This window comes from Pteropus alecto, unplaced genomic scaffold (genome assembly GCF_000325575.1).
Source record: "Pteropus alecto unplaced genomic scaffold, ASM32557v1 scaffold114, whole genome shotgun sequence".
Taxonomy (NCBI): domain Eukaryota; kingdom Metazoa; phylum Chordata; class Mammalia; order Chiroptera; family Pteropodidae; genus Pteropus; species Pteropus alecto.
The window spans coordinates 2587129-2600308 of record NW_006435793.1 but is presented as its reverse complement, the minus strand read 5'-3'; the positions used below and the strand labels follow the sequence as shown (position 1 = coordinate 2600308).

Genomic DNA, 13180 nt, shown 5'->3' with positions numbered 1-13180 from the left:
CCAGAGCCACATGCTCATGGAAATACAAGACCCAGAGTTAACAAAGATAAATTTCAAAAATACAGTGTTGAGTGTGGGGGAAAAGTGCCAGAAGAATACAGGTAGCATGTAACACTTACATAAAGTTCAGAGACAGACACAGCGGTTCCACATTCTGTTAAAAGAACATACTCATCTCGTAAACATACAAAGACATGTATAAGACCGATAAACACCACAGCCCCTGAGTGTCTGCCTGTTCCTCATATTAATCTTTAAAAGATTAATATATTTAACTCAGTATTCCCTCCAAATTATTTCAGTGTATAATCTGTGTAAACATTATTAATAAAATATATTACATTCCTTTTTTCAAACTAAGTCTTCAAAATCCACTTTGTATTTTACACTTACGGCACATCTCATTTGGGACAATCCATATTTTCAAGTGTTCAATAGCCACACTTGGCTAATGGCTATTATACTGGACAGCGCCAGGTTAACACTGCTCAGGTAGAAGTCATATCAGGTGGCCTCTGAGATTTCTTTCTGAACTTGAAAGTCTAAGATGATGACGATGATGATGATGATGATGATGGTGCTATTACACTTACGGCACATCTCATTTGGGACAATCCATATTTTCAAGTGTTCAATAGCCACACTTGGCTAATGGCTATTATACTGGACAGCGCCAGGTTAACACTGCTCAGGTAGAAGTCATATCAGGTGGCCTCTGAGATTTCTTTCTGAACTTGAAAGTCTAAGATGATGATGATGATGATGGTGATGATGATGGTGATGGTGCTGTTAATAATACCCACCAATTTATTGAGCATTTGCCATGTGCCAGCACCTCATATTATCACATTTAACCCATTTAATTACTCTTTGAAAAAAATTATGGTAAAATACAAATACATGAAATTTATCATTTTAACCATTTGATGTGTCACGTATTATTATTTATGCATTTTTGCATGTCCTAAATATTTCATAATAATTTGTGACTTGTGCACACACACACAGGCTAGCTGCTGACTTTGGGCATCCTTCTCTGTGGGTGCTCTGGGGTGGGGCACAGGAGTCAGGGCGTCTCTCTCGCATCCTCCAGGGATGTTTGAATTCTTGGACTGACCAGAGTTTCGACTGTATCCTCTTGCTGGTGAAGGGACATCAGCACAGCAGGCAAACCAGATCAAGCTCCACCCTTGGGAGAGAGCTCCCATCTCATGAGACCGAGGCAGTGAACCCACCTGAGGTGGCTCAAAAACATCCTGCCACTTACTATCTATGTAACCACAGGCTAGTCACTCTATCTTCCTAAGCCTTAGTTCTTCATCTGTAAAATGAGGTAACAGCAGAAATTCCCGCATGAAAAACCTGGTCATTATTACTCCTTGTGGGGAGTTCAGGGGCACAGAGATGAGGTGTCTAGGATCTCATCTTGGTCTCCACTTCCACATCAGCACAATGTGGGCAATAACCCCGCCTATCAACCTCTCGGGCTCGTTGAGTAGATGTAATAAAAAGAAAGAGCAGTGAACATTAACTGCATTACCACCATAATTACTGGGGTTACATGGCTGGTCTCATTTAATCCTTCTCACGGAGTCCATACCATAGAGGCAGACACAGCCTTGGAGTGATAGAATGACTCGCCCAATGTCACATAGCTGGTCAGTTATCCAGTTAAAGGGGACGAGTTATTAAACTGGAAAGCAGGCTGATTCTTCAGGTGAGGGCTTTACTTGTGGTGCCCTCAGGTAGTTCGAGTCTTCTCTGGGTACCAACCCACCAAGTCCTCCGAGGACACTCTTGTTCTCAGGGTCCTCTGGTCTTCAGCTGTAGTCCAGGTAGTCACCATATGAGTCTGCTTTGCCCCGGGTCTCTGAGGGAGGACTTTGCTCAGTTCTGACCCTCATTCACTACAGGCTGAATCCTCAGGTTCAGGCTTCACTTTCAAGGCCAAAGGGCCCTGCATATCATGGTCTTGCCTTCCAGGGTCTTGTCCACTTCCCCCTGGGACCTGCCTTCCTATCACTGCTGGTACCTTGGGCATCACCTTGGGAGTGGCTGCAAGTCAGGCCACAGCCTTCTCCCAGGGGACAATGGTTGAATGGACCAGTGCTTCCTTTCCAGGCCACCATAATGGAGCCCCATCATTTCTCTCCCCAGGGGGTGGTGGTTAAGAGCTCCTAGGGTCAAATGCCCTGGCTTAGAACCCTGAATGGAACTTACCTTGGGCAAATTTCTTATCTTCTCTAAGCTTTCTCCAAAGTAAAGTGGGGATAATAGTATTGAACCTCATAGAGTTATAAGGATGGAATGACGAATGTGAAGAGTTCAGAGCAGAGCCTGGCAGGGTGAGAGCTCAAGGACTGTCAATGATGATGATGACATTTACGAAAAATTTTAATCGTCCCTAGGTCTGGGAACACTTCATTTTGTCCCCGCTTTTTTCCTCGCCCCCTGAGGCACTTAAACAGCAGACCTCATTCAAAATAAACCAAAACAAACCTACCCTGTTTTACAGAAAGAAATGAGGAAAAAATCATGTTGGTGCAGAACATTATGTATTCTAGGAATATTCTAGGAAATATTGTTAAATATTTTTTAAACTGCAGGTCATGACCCATTAATGGGTAATGAAATCAGTTTTGTAGGTCGTTTCCGGCATGTTTTTAATAAAATACAAGAGAAAAAGAATGATTAAATAGAAAGGAAACTATTAGAGAGCCTGGTGAGTATTAAAAGTAAATAATGTCTTATTTCAATGTTGCAGATATGTATTTAGCTAAATATGCATATTGGTTTGCTTGTAAATGCATTTCTTAATGCAAGTTGGTGTCAAAAAAATTTGAAATACAATAATTAAGAGAATACAGTGGGACTAAGATGTACAAACTGACAGTTACAGAATTAGTCACAAGGACGTAAAGTACAGCATAGGGAATATAGTCAGTAATCTAGTAACTATGTACAGTGTCAGATGGTTACCAGACTTATCATGGTGATCACTTCGTGAGGTATGTTAAAGTCTAGTCACTATGTGTACACCTGAAAGCAATAAAATATAGTATGTCAACTATAATTGAAAAATAAATTTTTTAAAAAGGGGGGAGAAACGTACAATGAGGTCCTGAGGGCTCTCATTTCATTTGTGACTTTTCTTCCTCAAAGCATAGTAGAACATATGTGTGAAGCATGGCCTCTCTGTTTCCCTGCAGATTCGGCTTCCCAGGGCCATCTGGATCTCACGGAGCTCGTCGGTGTCCCGCTGCCCTCATCCGTGTCCTTCGTCACAGGCTATGGTGGCTTCCCTGCCTACAGCTTTGGGCCTGGTGCCAACGTGGGCCGCCCGGCCAGGACCCTCATCCCACCCACCTTCTTCCGTGACTTTGCCATCAGTGTCACGGCAAAGCCCAGCAGCACCCGAGGAGGTGTGCTCTTTGCCATCACGGACGCCTTACAGAAGATCATCTACCTGGGCCTGCGGCTCTCGGGCGTGGAGGACGGCCACCAGCGGGTCATCCTCTACTACACGGAGCCCGGCTCCCGAGTGTCCCATGAAGCTGCTGCCTTCTCAGTGCCTGTGATGACCCACAGGTGGAACCGCTTTGCTGTGACCGTCCAGGATGAGGAAGTGACCCTCATCATGGACTGCGAGGAGCATGGCCACATCCCCTTCCAGCGGTCCTCTCAAGCCTTGGCTTTCGAGCCCAGTGCGGGAATCTTCGTGGGCAATGCCGGAGCCACCGGGCTGGAGAGATTCACTGTGAGTCCAAGTCCTGCAGATCAGGGAGGCCGCCGGACACAGACTCGCCACACAGCAAACACCAGCAACTGTTCCGTTATTATTTCACCCTTATGTCCTCAAAGAGGCATGCATGTATGGCGGGAAGAACGCTAGGCCCGGAACCCAAAACCTAGATTCCAGTCTCGAGTTTTCAATGCAGCCTGATGGTTTTAAATAGTACCTGGGTTCTCTGATTCTTTCTGTGTTTTCTTATTTGTAAGTCAGGAGAAGAAAACTCACTGCCATGGGGTTGTAGAGCCAAGCGAGATAGCCTGTGTGAAAGCACTTAGTACATTTTAAGGCATCATATGAACAGTAAGGTTTGTTGTACCTTTCGATGATTTTATCTTTGGATATGCACGTGAGTAGTATCTGCACAGGTGGAATAAGCTAGAATGCCTGAGTGAGTCTCTCTTTCTCCTTTTGGACAATGTGCTCTGAAAAAATATCAAAAAAACTAACTTTACTGTCAAAATGGGCTTTTATGAATACGCCAGTCTAAAGAAAAGCCCTAAGTTATTGTAGTTTTTCATTTAGTTAGCACATGCACTTAACTTTATGCTTATCGATACACGACAGTACTGAGGGGCGGAGTTTGGGTTTGTGCGTGGTACAGCGGAAGGCTGAGGGTTATAAGAAGTTAAACTCCAATTAACGATCGTTAAACACTCGCTCTGGGGGCATCGTGGAGAATGAGCTGTCAGGAATGGGGAGAGGAGGTGAGCGTGGAGGCAGGGAGGCTGGCGGCTCTTCTGGGGACGAGGCCTTCCAGCTGAGAAGCTTCCAGCTGCCGAGGAAGGACACTTTCTGGGAAAGGGGAAACATGCATTTTAGGGTCTGCCCCTGACAAGCTGGGGACCTAGGGACCAGGGAGGAACCTGCTGTGTAAGTCTGTGCTTTGAACACAATACTCTTGGAGGGCCTCTCTAGCTACTGGGACTCAAATTACAATGGCTCAAGCAGAGTGCCCCCCTAAATGAGAGGGGACCAAGAGGTGGCTTGGTTTACTTGGCAGGGCCAACAGGCAGCACATTCTCACACTGGTCCTTTCATTGGTTCTTCTAATTACAAAAACAGTCATGTTTTCACTGGTGGCCGAGCTATAGATGTGCAAGCAGTGGCTTCTGACCCCTCTGCTTTTTCCCAGGGCTCCATACAGCAGCTCACCATCCACCCTGATCCCAGGACTCCTGAGGAGCTATGTGAAGCCGAAGAGTCCTCGGTGAGTCCCCCATCCCCCCCGACTGCCTGACTGCCCCTGAAGCGGGCCCTGCAGCCCGGGCAGCCAGTCGGCCAGAGAAAGGCTGGGTGCCCAGGCAATTCTTCATCCCCAACGTCATGGAGTCTCTAAAATCTCTCATCTTGGCAAGTGCTCCCTCAAGTTCTATTTTGGGCTTTTGGGCTTTATTTTATTATGTTTAAGAACTTCAGTCATCTCTTTGGTGTGAGGAGGGCGGGGGGTTGTGTTTCTTGTAAGGTGTTAGGTTCTTCCTCAGCTGTGGCCATCAGTGGCCTGGTTTCCAGACTTCCTGTCAAGAAACAGTATCAGGATTCTAAAATCGAAGCTAAAACTCTTAAGACATCCTGGGTGTAAATTCCTATAAAAACGAATCTAAATTTAACTTTTATGCTTGGCAAATGAATCAGTTCCTAAGATGGAAGTGGGGTGGTGGGCAGGAGAAAAAAGATGGGTCCTTTTCTCCTCCCTCCCTCTCCTCCTTCCTCCCTCCTTGCCTCCAGAGCTTACTGAACACCTGCCAGGTGACAGACCTGGGGAAATGCTGGAGATAAAAGGATAAATTGGGAACTGTCTCCATCCTCAAGCAACTCACACATGCATCCACATCCAGTGACAGTGTAGAGCGTGATTGGTCCTCATACCCAAACTCTGCAGGTTGGGTCGGGGCAAGAGGTAAGAGAGGAAGAACTGTGAGCAGGTCAGGGCGGCGTCAGTGCCCGGCCAATGACAAGCAAGTGTTCCTCAGATGCAGAGGAAAAGGCATTTCAGGCAGAAGCCATAGCGTGATGCAAGGAGCCAGGGGCAAGCAGAGCATGGCATAATCCTGGAACTCCTGTTCTTCTTTGGGTGGCATCAACCCCAAAACAAAACAGAGGTTGATTTCATTCATTCGGTAGAAAGGGATGCTGATTTCGTTGGAAAGCCCCTGCAAGGTGGACTTTGGTTCTGTAAGAATGTTTGCACTCCTCGAGGCCACAGTTTGGGCCTGACGTTCTTGCGAGATGGAGGGAGAGAAGAGAAACTTAAGTGTTTTTGTTCCTTTATCTCTACATTGCTGTTAATGTTAAAAAAGAAGGAAAAATCAAGAGTCCATGATCAAGGGATTGTTCACAAAATCATGGCAAAATAAAAGACTCCTTGGCTGCCATTAGAATGCCAGTTATGAAGATTAGGTAGCAACAGGAAAACATACTTCCGAAGTAAAATTCCGGTGACAGCCATGCAGAGATTGGGGGTGTCTTTTGATAGAGATTGAAGGGAACCTGCACAAAAATGGAAGTAGGTATGTCACAGAGACTAAGCTGATTCTAGTTTTTTAATTTATTTCAGCAATAAAATGTGGAAGGAAACAAAACGAATAGCCAAGCATTCTCTCCTCAATCCCACCCTTTCTGTCTCTTGTCTCTCTCTCCCTCTCTCTCTGACACACACACACACACACACACACACACACACACACACACACACACACAGAGATTTCCCACATCACACACACACACACACACACACACACAGAGATTTCCTCCATAAGAGGCGATTCTCTGACTTAACCAGTTGTAAACTGCTCCCCCTGTGCCTGGCACCATTTGTCTCCACATAGGCGTCAGGAGAGACCAGCGGGCTTCAGGAGACGGTTGGAGTGGCTGAGATCTTAGAAGCTGACACCTACACTCAAGCCCCGGTGAGTACTAGGGTGCTGCGTCATGTCATCCTGGTCAGCTTTTAGGGGGCTGCGTGTTCCTGGAGAGCGCCCAGAACCAACTGACGTCTCTATTCTCAGAGCTGTGACTTCAATTGTATGCTCATCAGAGCAGGACAAAAAATCACTGGCCAACATGCATTCTGCAAAATCCCCAGTGCAAGGGAACACCAGTGACCTGAATGCCACCATGTGCTATGGCTGCGAGAGGGCAGTGCTCTCTTGCCTCCCAGCTCTGTGACCTTGGATTACTTGCTCAGCCTCTGAGCCTCAGCTCCTCTTCCATAAAACAATAATCAGAGTCCTATCTCTAGGGGTCGTTGAGAGGATTAGATGAGACAGTGCAGGGCCAGATCTCAGACCCACGCCTGACATGAGCAATGTGGCTCTGCATGGCTGTTGTAACATTTACTCAGGACTCTGGCCATGAGAAGGAATCAGAGCCCCTGCTCCCGAGAGTTGCAAAGTCTTCCCTGGAGGTCACTTCTGGCCTCATGGGAAAGTCAGCCTTCCTCCCAGTGGCATCGACCTCCTCCTTCCTGGGAATGTAACCTGTGGCCAAGACAAGGAAGTGATGTCGAAAGCATTGAATCAGACTGTGGAAACACCAAGGAGCTCATTTTAATGAGAACAGCCAGCAGTTTCTGAGTCATCAAACACAGACGCTCCGGCAATCTCCTCAACTGGCCTGGATGACTCTATAAACTCATCTCTGCTAGAAGAGCAGAGATGGAAATAAGGCAGAGGCTATAAAAATGTATAAACCTCTGACAACAGAGGTGTGAGTGAGGAAGAATAGGGCCATAGTCTGTTAGTGCTGGAGGGTCACCTCTTTCTGTACAGAGGTGTACAAAAAACTCACCTTTGTACAGACGGGCAAACTGAGGCCCAGTGAGGGAAGAGACTGGCTCAAGGGTGTGTGGGCAGAGCTGGGACTAGAGCACAATTGCCCCTATGCCCCATCCGGGTTCAGGCCATGACTCTGAGCTGCTGGCCTGGGTGGCGTTGCAGAAGTCCATCCCCAGGACTGCAGCCAATTCTTGGGCAGCTCGGATGGAGGAAGTCAAGGGTCCAAGGTGGCCACCTAGGCAGTGACTGCTGTGAGCAGTGTTGCAATCCTGTGTGCCCATCAATCCTTGGCCACTCCATCAGCATGTCCAGGGCACAAAGTGGTGGTCCCTTGGACCTTTTAGACAGATGCTAACACCCAATGCACCCGTTCACAGCTAGAAGTAAGGCTGACTCAGGCAGAGTTGCCAGTAACCCAAAGTGGCCCTGGGAAAGGGACGGGAAAGGGGGCCAGGGTTTGAGAGCATGCAGTGATCATGGGGGCGGGGTCTGGTCAGGGAGGGCTTTCGGGTGGAGCGGGCATTGGAGCCGGGCAGCTTTGGACAGAAGTAGAGAAACGGTAGGAGAAGGCAGAGGACCAGCATTTCTCCATACCTACTGTGTGTCTGGCGCTTTGTATATATGACTTAATTTAATCCTTGCAACAACCGTGCAAGAGAGAGGGCAGTGGATAGATCCTCAGGAGGGCAGAGTGACTTTGCCAAGGTCACATGGTGGTAGAGTCAGGACCTTAGGCAGGGCCTCAGCCAGGGCCTCCTCCCCTGGGCAGTGCATGGCAGATATGGGTGTGCACTGCAGCCGGGAATGGGTACGGAATAAATCCCCAAAGTGTCTGGAGAAGTGAAAAAGAGATTTGATGGACTCGGTAGACTCCAAGGCACCCAACACTTTCCTTCCTAGATTCCCCAGTCCTACTCTCCTCAATGGTTTTAAGAGAGCTGGTATAGATGGGAGATCCACCAAGTATGAAGGCAGCGCAGCCACTTCCTGGTTGTTGACCAGGAGCCAGTAATTCACCTCCTGGATTCTCGGTTTCCTCTTTGGTTAGAATGCAGCGGACCTGCTTCACGGGGTTAGTGTGAGGGATGAAGTTAGTGTGAAACTGTGCGAGATATGGGTAGTTTGTGCTTGTTACTATTGACGATAGGTAATTGTAAGGATTAAGCAGGTGATATTAGTGTCTGTTCCTCTTGGGGCCACCTCCCCACCACCTGCTGCCTGGTTGGCTGGTGGCTGAGGCTGCCTACAAGTATACCAAAGCCCTGTGGCTGCCCTCGGTCCTTATGAGAATCCCCTCTCCCCGCTTCCCGCCCCCAGGGCTGTGTCTCTGAGCCGCAGGTACTGACCTAACCTGAATATCAGAATCCTTTCCTCGTGCCCCAGCAGCACACTCACTGCCTTTAGCCTCCTTGGCAGGGTGGTGTTTTTCCATTCATTCACAGAGGAGGCGCTGAGGCTTAGAAGAGGGAAGAGTTTTGTCCAAGGCTGCCCAGCTAAGAGGTAGCAGAGCCAGATCGCGGTGGGACCAGGGCACTGTCAGTCACATCGCCCCAGAGTGACTTCCCCTTCACCATCTCATGGAAGGGCTCCGTGGCTCCCCTCCCTGGCCACCCCTCCAGGAACGGGGGAGTTTCCCTCTTACCCTCAGACATTCTCCTCCCCTCACTGTCTGGCTTCTTTCTTGGAATGAATCTCACTTCCCTATCCTCATCCTTTCCAACTGCCACCCTTCAAGACACAAGCCATGACCAACAAACTGAATCTTGGCGTGCTTGAGCCTTCAGGGACTTAAAAAGCCAGCCCCTCCTCACCTCCTCCCCCATTTAGGGTCAGAGTCCCTGCTACCCCATTCTTCTCCCTGTTATCATCTTCTGCTGATACACCTTTCCATTTCTGGAAAGTTCTGTCTTATGCCGAGTTAGAATTAATATCCCTATGGTTCTCAGCCCTGGCTGTGCATAAAAGTTGTGGGGTGTGTGTGTGTGTGTGTGTGTGTGTGTGTGTGTGTGTGTGTGTGTGTGAAGAGGGAATACCAAAGGGGAAATTCTTTTAAAAAAAGACTTACTTGCCTGAGCTGTATACCTGGACATTCAGACTCAATAGGTCTGGAGTGAAGTCCAAGAGTTTGTACATGCAAAAAGCTTTGCAGGTGATTCTGACCCACAGCCAGGAGCCAAAACACTCACAGTTGCCCAAACACACCAAGCACTTTCCCGCTTGTCCATGCCTTGGCCTCCGGGCCCTGTTTGCCGGAGGGCCCTTCCCACTCCCACCCTGCCTGGCCAACTCCTACTTACCCTTCAAGATCCAGTCCATAGCTCCTCAGCAGAGGCTGTTGCCAACTCCCCTCTCCGAACTTGGCTCTGGTTTCTGCTGTTCCACTTGTCACATTCAATCACAAGTTAGTTGTGTCTGGGTCTGTGTCTGCGTCTGTGTTTCCCGCATAGTCCAACAGTTTGAGGACAGATCCCCTGTCTTGTTTATTCATTTCTGTATCCCCAGGGATCAGCCAAAGACCTAACACAGAGGATGGCCTCAGGACATACGTGTCGAATGAGAGTAGGCTCAGCACATCACCACACTTTTAATAAAAAAGTCTTAAGACTCGACATTCCTATTTTGTCACAGGCCACACTGGTTCTCTACCCACACTAACCTGTGAAAACCAACAACCGCCTGTTGGAGGCAGGACACCTGACCCTGATTACCGAGGGTCAGCTCGCCAGGTCTGAGCTCTGCCCTTGAAAGTGAGTTCTGGCTGCCTTGTTAGGAGTTTTCCAAAAGAGGTTTTTGGCTGACAGACTGCAGTCAGTGATTTCAAGTAACTCAGCCTTTGCCACCTTGAGTGATAGAGCTCAGCCCACCCTTACCTTGCTGTCCTGTGTTTCCCACATGCTCACCTGCCCTACCTGCCTTGTCTCAAAGCCCAAAGTTCCTTATAAAGCATCTTCACTTCCAGCCACTAGCAGCCTTGCTCCAAGCTAGAGACAGGCTTTCTTGAGACCATCAGGGACCCCTGGTGGGGTGGCTTTAACACTGGACCCTGGCAGGGAGAGGAGAACTGCCTACGACATGGTCCTTGCCGCCCTGCCAGGTCACCACGCAGCTGGGGAGAGATGGAGTAGTTCTACATGGTCTTCACAGCACCCCTCCCCCCGACACACCCCACTGCCTGGCTCCCTCCTCACCAGGCTTCTTCATTGCAGCTTCCTGGTCTCCGGCCTAACCTCAACTCCCCAAATCTATGTTCTCACTGGCACCAGGTGAACTCCCCTGCCCACGCCACCACCCAGCCTGATACCCCACAGATGCCCCAGGTCCAAGGCCAGACTTCTCACCAAACACCAGCCCCGCTCCCTCTCTCTGCCTCCTAGCTCTGTTCTCCTGCTTCCAGGCTCAGGCCCTCACCAAGCTCAGGTTTTCAGGCTCTGAAGATGCCGTGTCCTTTCTAATCTTAACGCCTCCTTCCACCTCTGTTTTCTGAAACTCTGCTCATTATTTAACTTTCGGTTCCTTGAAACCTTCCAGCCCTGCCTCCACCCTGAGATTTCATAGTACAATAAGCTGTCTCTTTTTTTTTTAATACACAAATATTCCATATTCATTATTTTTTTTAAAAAAAAATTGAAAGTGCAGATACAAAAAGATAAAACAATCATATCTAATACCAACACTAAGAGAAAATCACTATCGAGGTGTTGGTCTTTCTCAGACTTTAGAATTCTAACGATGTTGATGACAGCTGCCATTGATGGGCTCATACTCTGCCCTGTACTAAGGACCTTCATGCATTTTATATCCTGTAAATCATTATCATTGGCCCTATTTTACAGAGGAGGAGGCTGAGGCTCAGTGAGGTTATGTGACTTGCCCAACATAACGTAGCTAATAAGTGGAGAGCTGGGATTTGACCCAAATTTGATTGTAAGAACAAATCCTGTTATAGGGCCCACGACAATCCTCCTTGTTTTAATGAAGCAGAAATTCATCGTTTATACACTATATTCTGACATTAAGAAAATTAGTCAAGATAAGTAAGTAATGGCTTCAGTCGTAAACTAACCCTGAAATCTTAAGTGTCTTAGTTGTTTCTTGTTTACATCACACATCCAACACTGATTAGCAGGATCCTTCCATTCACCCCCTCCCTGGTCCCTTGAGCTCAGAAAGCGACGAGACTATTTGAGTACTAACAAGCCGTGGGTCTCAGGAGCTGCTACCTGATTCTGGGTCTGGGGATGGTATCGTAACCTTTGCTGCCCCTCATCAGGATTTCTGCCTAGATCTCTGAACTCTTTGGTGTTTCCAACCGTTGGGGGTTTTTGTTGTTTTTCCCTAGTAAAGTTGGTTAAGACATTGACTGGCTTTGGAAAAGCTACCCAGAAAGCTGAAGTTTACTGGAAATGGAACTATGCCCATCTCTTATTTTCAGAGGCATGCATGACCAGTGCACATCTGAGATTGGATTTATGTAGTATTTACTGAGTGCAGCCTGCTTCATTCATTTGTTCATTCATTCATTCCCTCATCTAACAGATCTTTATTGAGCATCTCCTCTGTGCTGGCCTGGGATGCGGAAATGTAGTCTCTGTGCTCAGAAATTAGCAGAGTCTCATGGTAAACGGAACAGAATTAAATTACTCCTAGCGTGTATCTTTTTCAGGCCTGGGAGGTTCAGTGATTGACCACCTACACAGTAGGCAAGTCTAGGCTTTTTTCTGGGCTTATTCGGCACTTTGTGAATATATATTTTTCTCCAACAGTGTTCACTGCCGTTTTTTACGCTTTCCTGCTAAATAAATCCTTGCGGGTCTTATTTTTTCTTCCTTCAGTATAAAGAAGCAGAAGTCAATCCCATAAACACACCTCCAACTCTATCCCCTCCCTCTGAGGATGTGGAGCTTTCCGGCGAGCCTGTACCTGAGGGGACCCAGGAAACCACCAACCTGAGCGTTGTCCTGCATAGCAGTCCTGAGCAAGGCAAGTCCTGGCTGCACCATCACACAGCCTGGTTGGTTTTTTATTGAGTGATGACTGCGTGCCCGGCCTGGGTGATGTGTGGAATATAGAGCATTTCATTTAACCTTCTCCTCAACCCCTTGAGGAAGGAATTATAATTGTCTGAATCTGACAAACGAGATGGGGACATCAAGGCACCCAGAGGAGGCTCTGTGGTTTGTAAATGGCAGAGTTGGCTTTTAATCTCGAATACCTGAACTTTCGATCCCCAGACTTCACCCCTCCAGAAGGACCTGGGGCTTAACAGAAAAGCTTGTAATAATTGTCGCTGCTTATTAAATACCTACTGTGTGCCAAGTGTCCACATACTTCATCTCCACCCCTGACCACACATTTCCTCGTTGCTATTATTAGCCAGTATTTTACAGACGGAAGAACTGATGCTTGGAAAGGTAAGTGACGTGCCCACAAGCACACAGCTGGTGGGCAGTGGGACAGAACCGCTGCCCAGGCCTGACTTCAGAATCCCCACTCCTCCCAGCCTTGGCCACAGACTCCTTGGCTCTCAGAGGATCAGGCCATCTAAACTCCAGTGCAGCACATGTGGGAAAACTAACAGAGGACCAGAGAAGGGCAGTGCCTCGGAGGTCCACGG

General features: G+C 47.9%; 1 protein-coding gene across 1 annotated transcript in view; it reads left to right on the top strand.

The window, feature by feature from the left end:
• The window catches only part of COL15A1 (collagen type XV alpha 1 chain), a 97072-nt gene that overhangs the window by 31349 nt on the left and 52543 nt on the right, over nucleotides 1-13180 (top strand). Inside the window, exons 3-6 of the mRNA XM_006911589.3 lie at nucleotides 3210-3757; nucleotides 4926-5000; nucleotides 6619-6699; nucleotides 12399-12546. Of these exons, the coding sequence (XP_006911651.1) occupies nucleotides 3210-3757; nucleotides 4926-5000; nucleotides 6619-6699; nucleotides 12399-12546 (852 nt within the window). The remainder of the gene's footprint in view (nucleotides 1-3209; nucleotides 3758-4925; nucleotides 5001-6618; nucleotides 6700-12398; nucleotides 12547-13180) is intronic.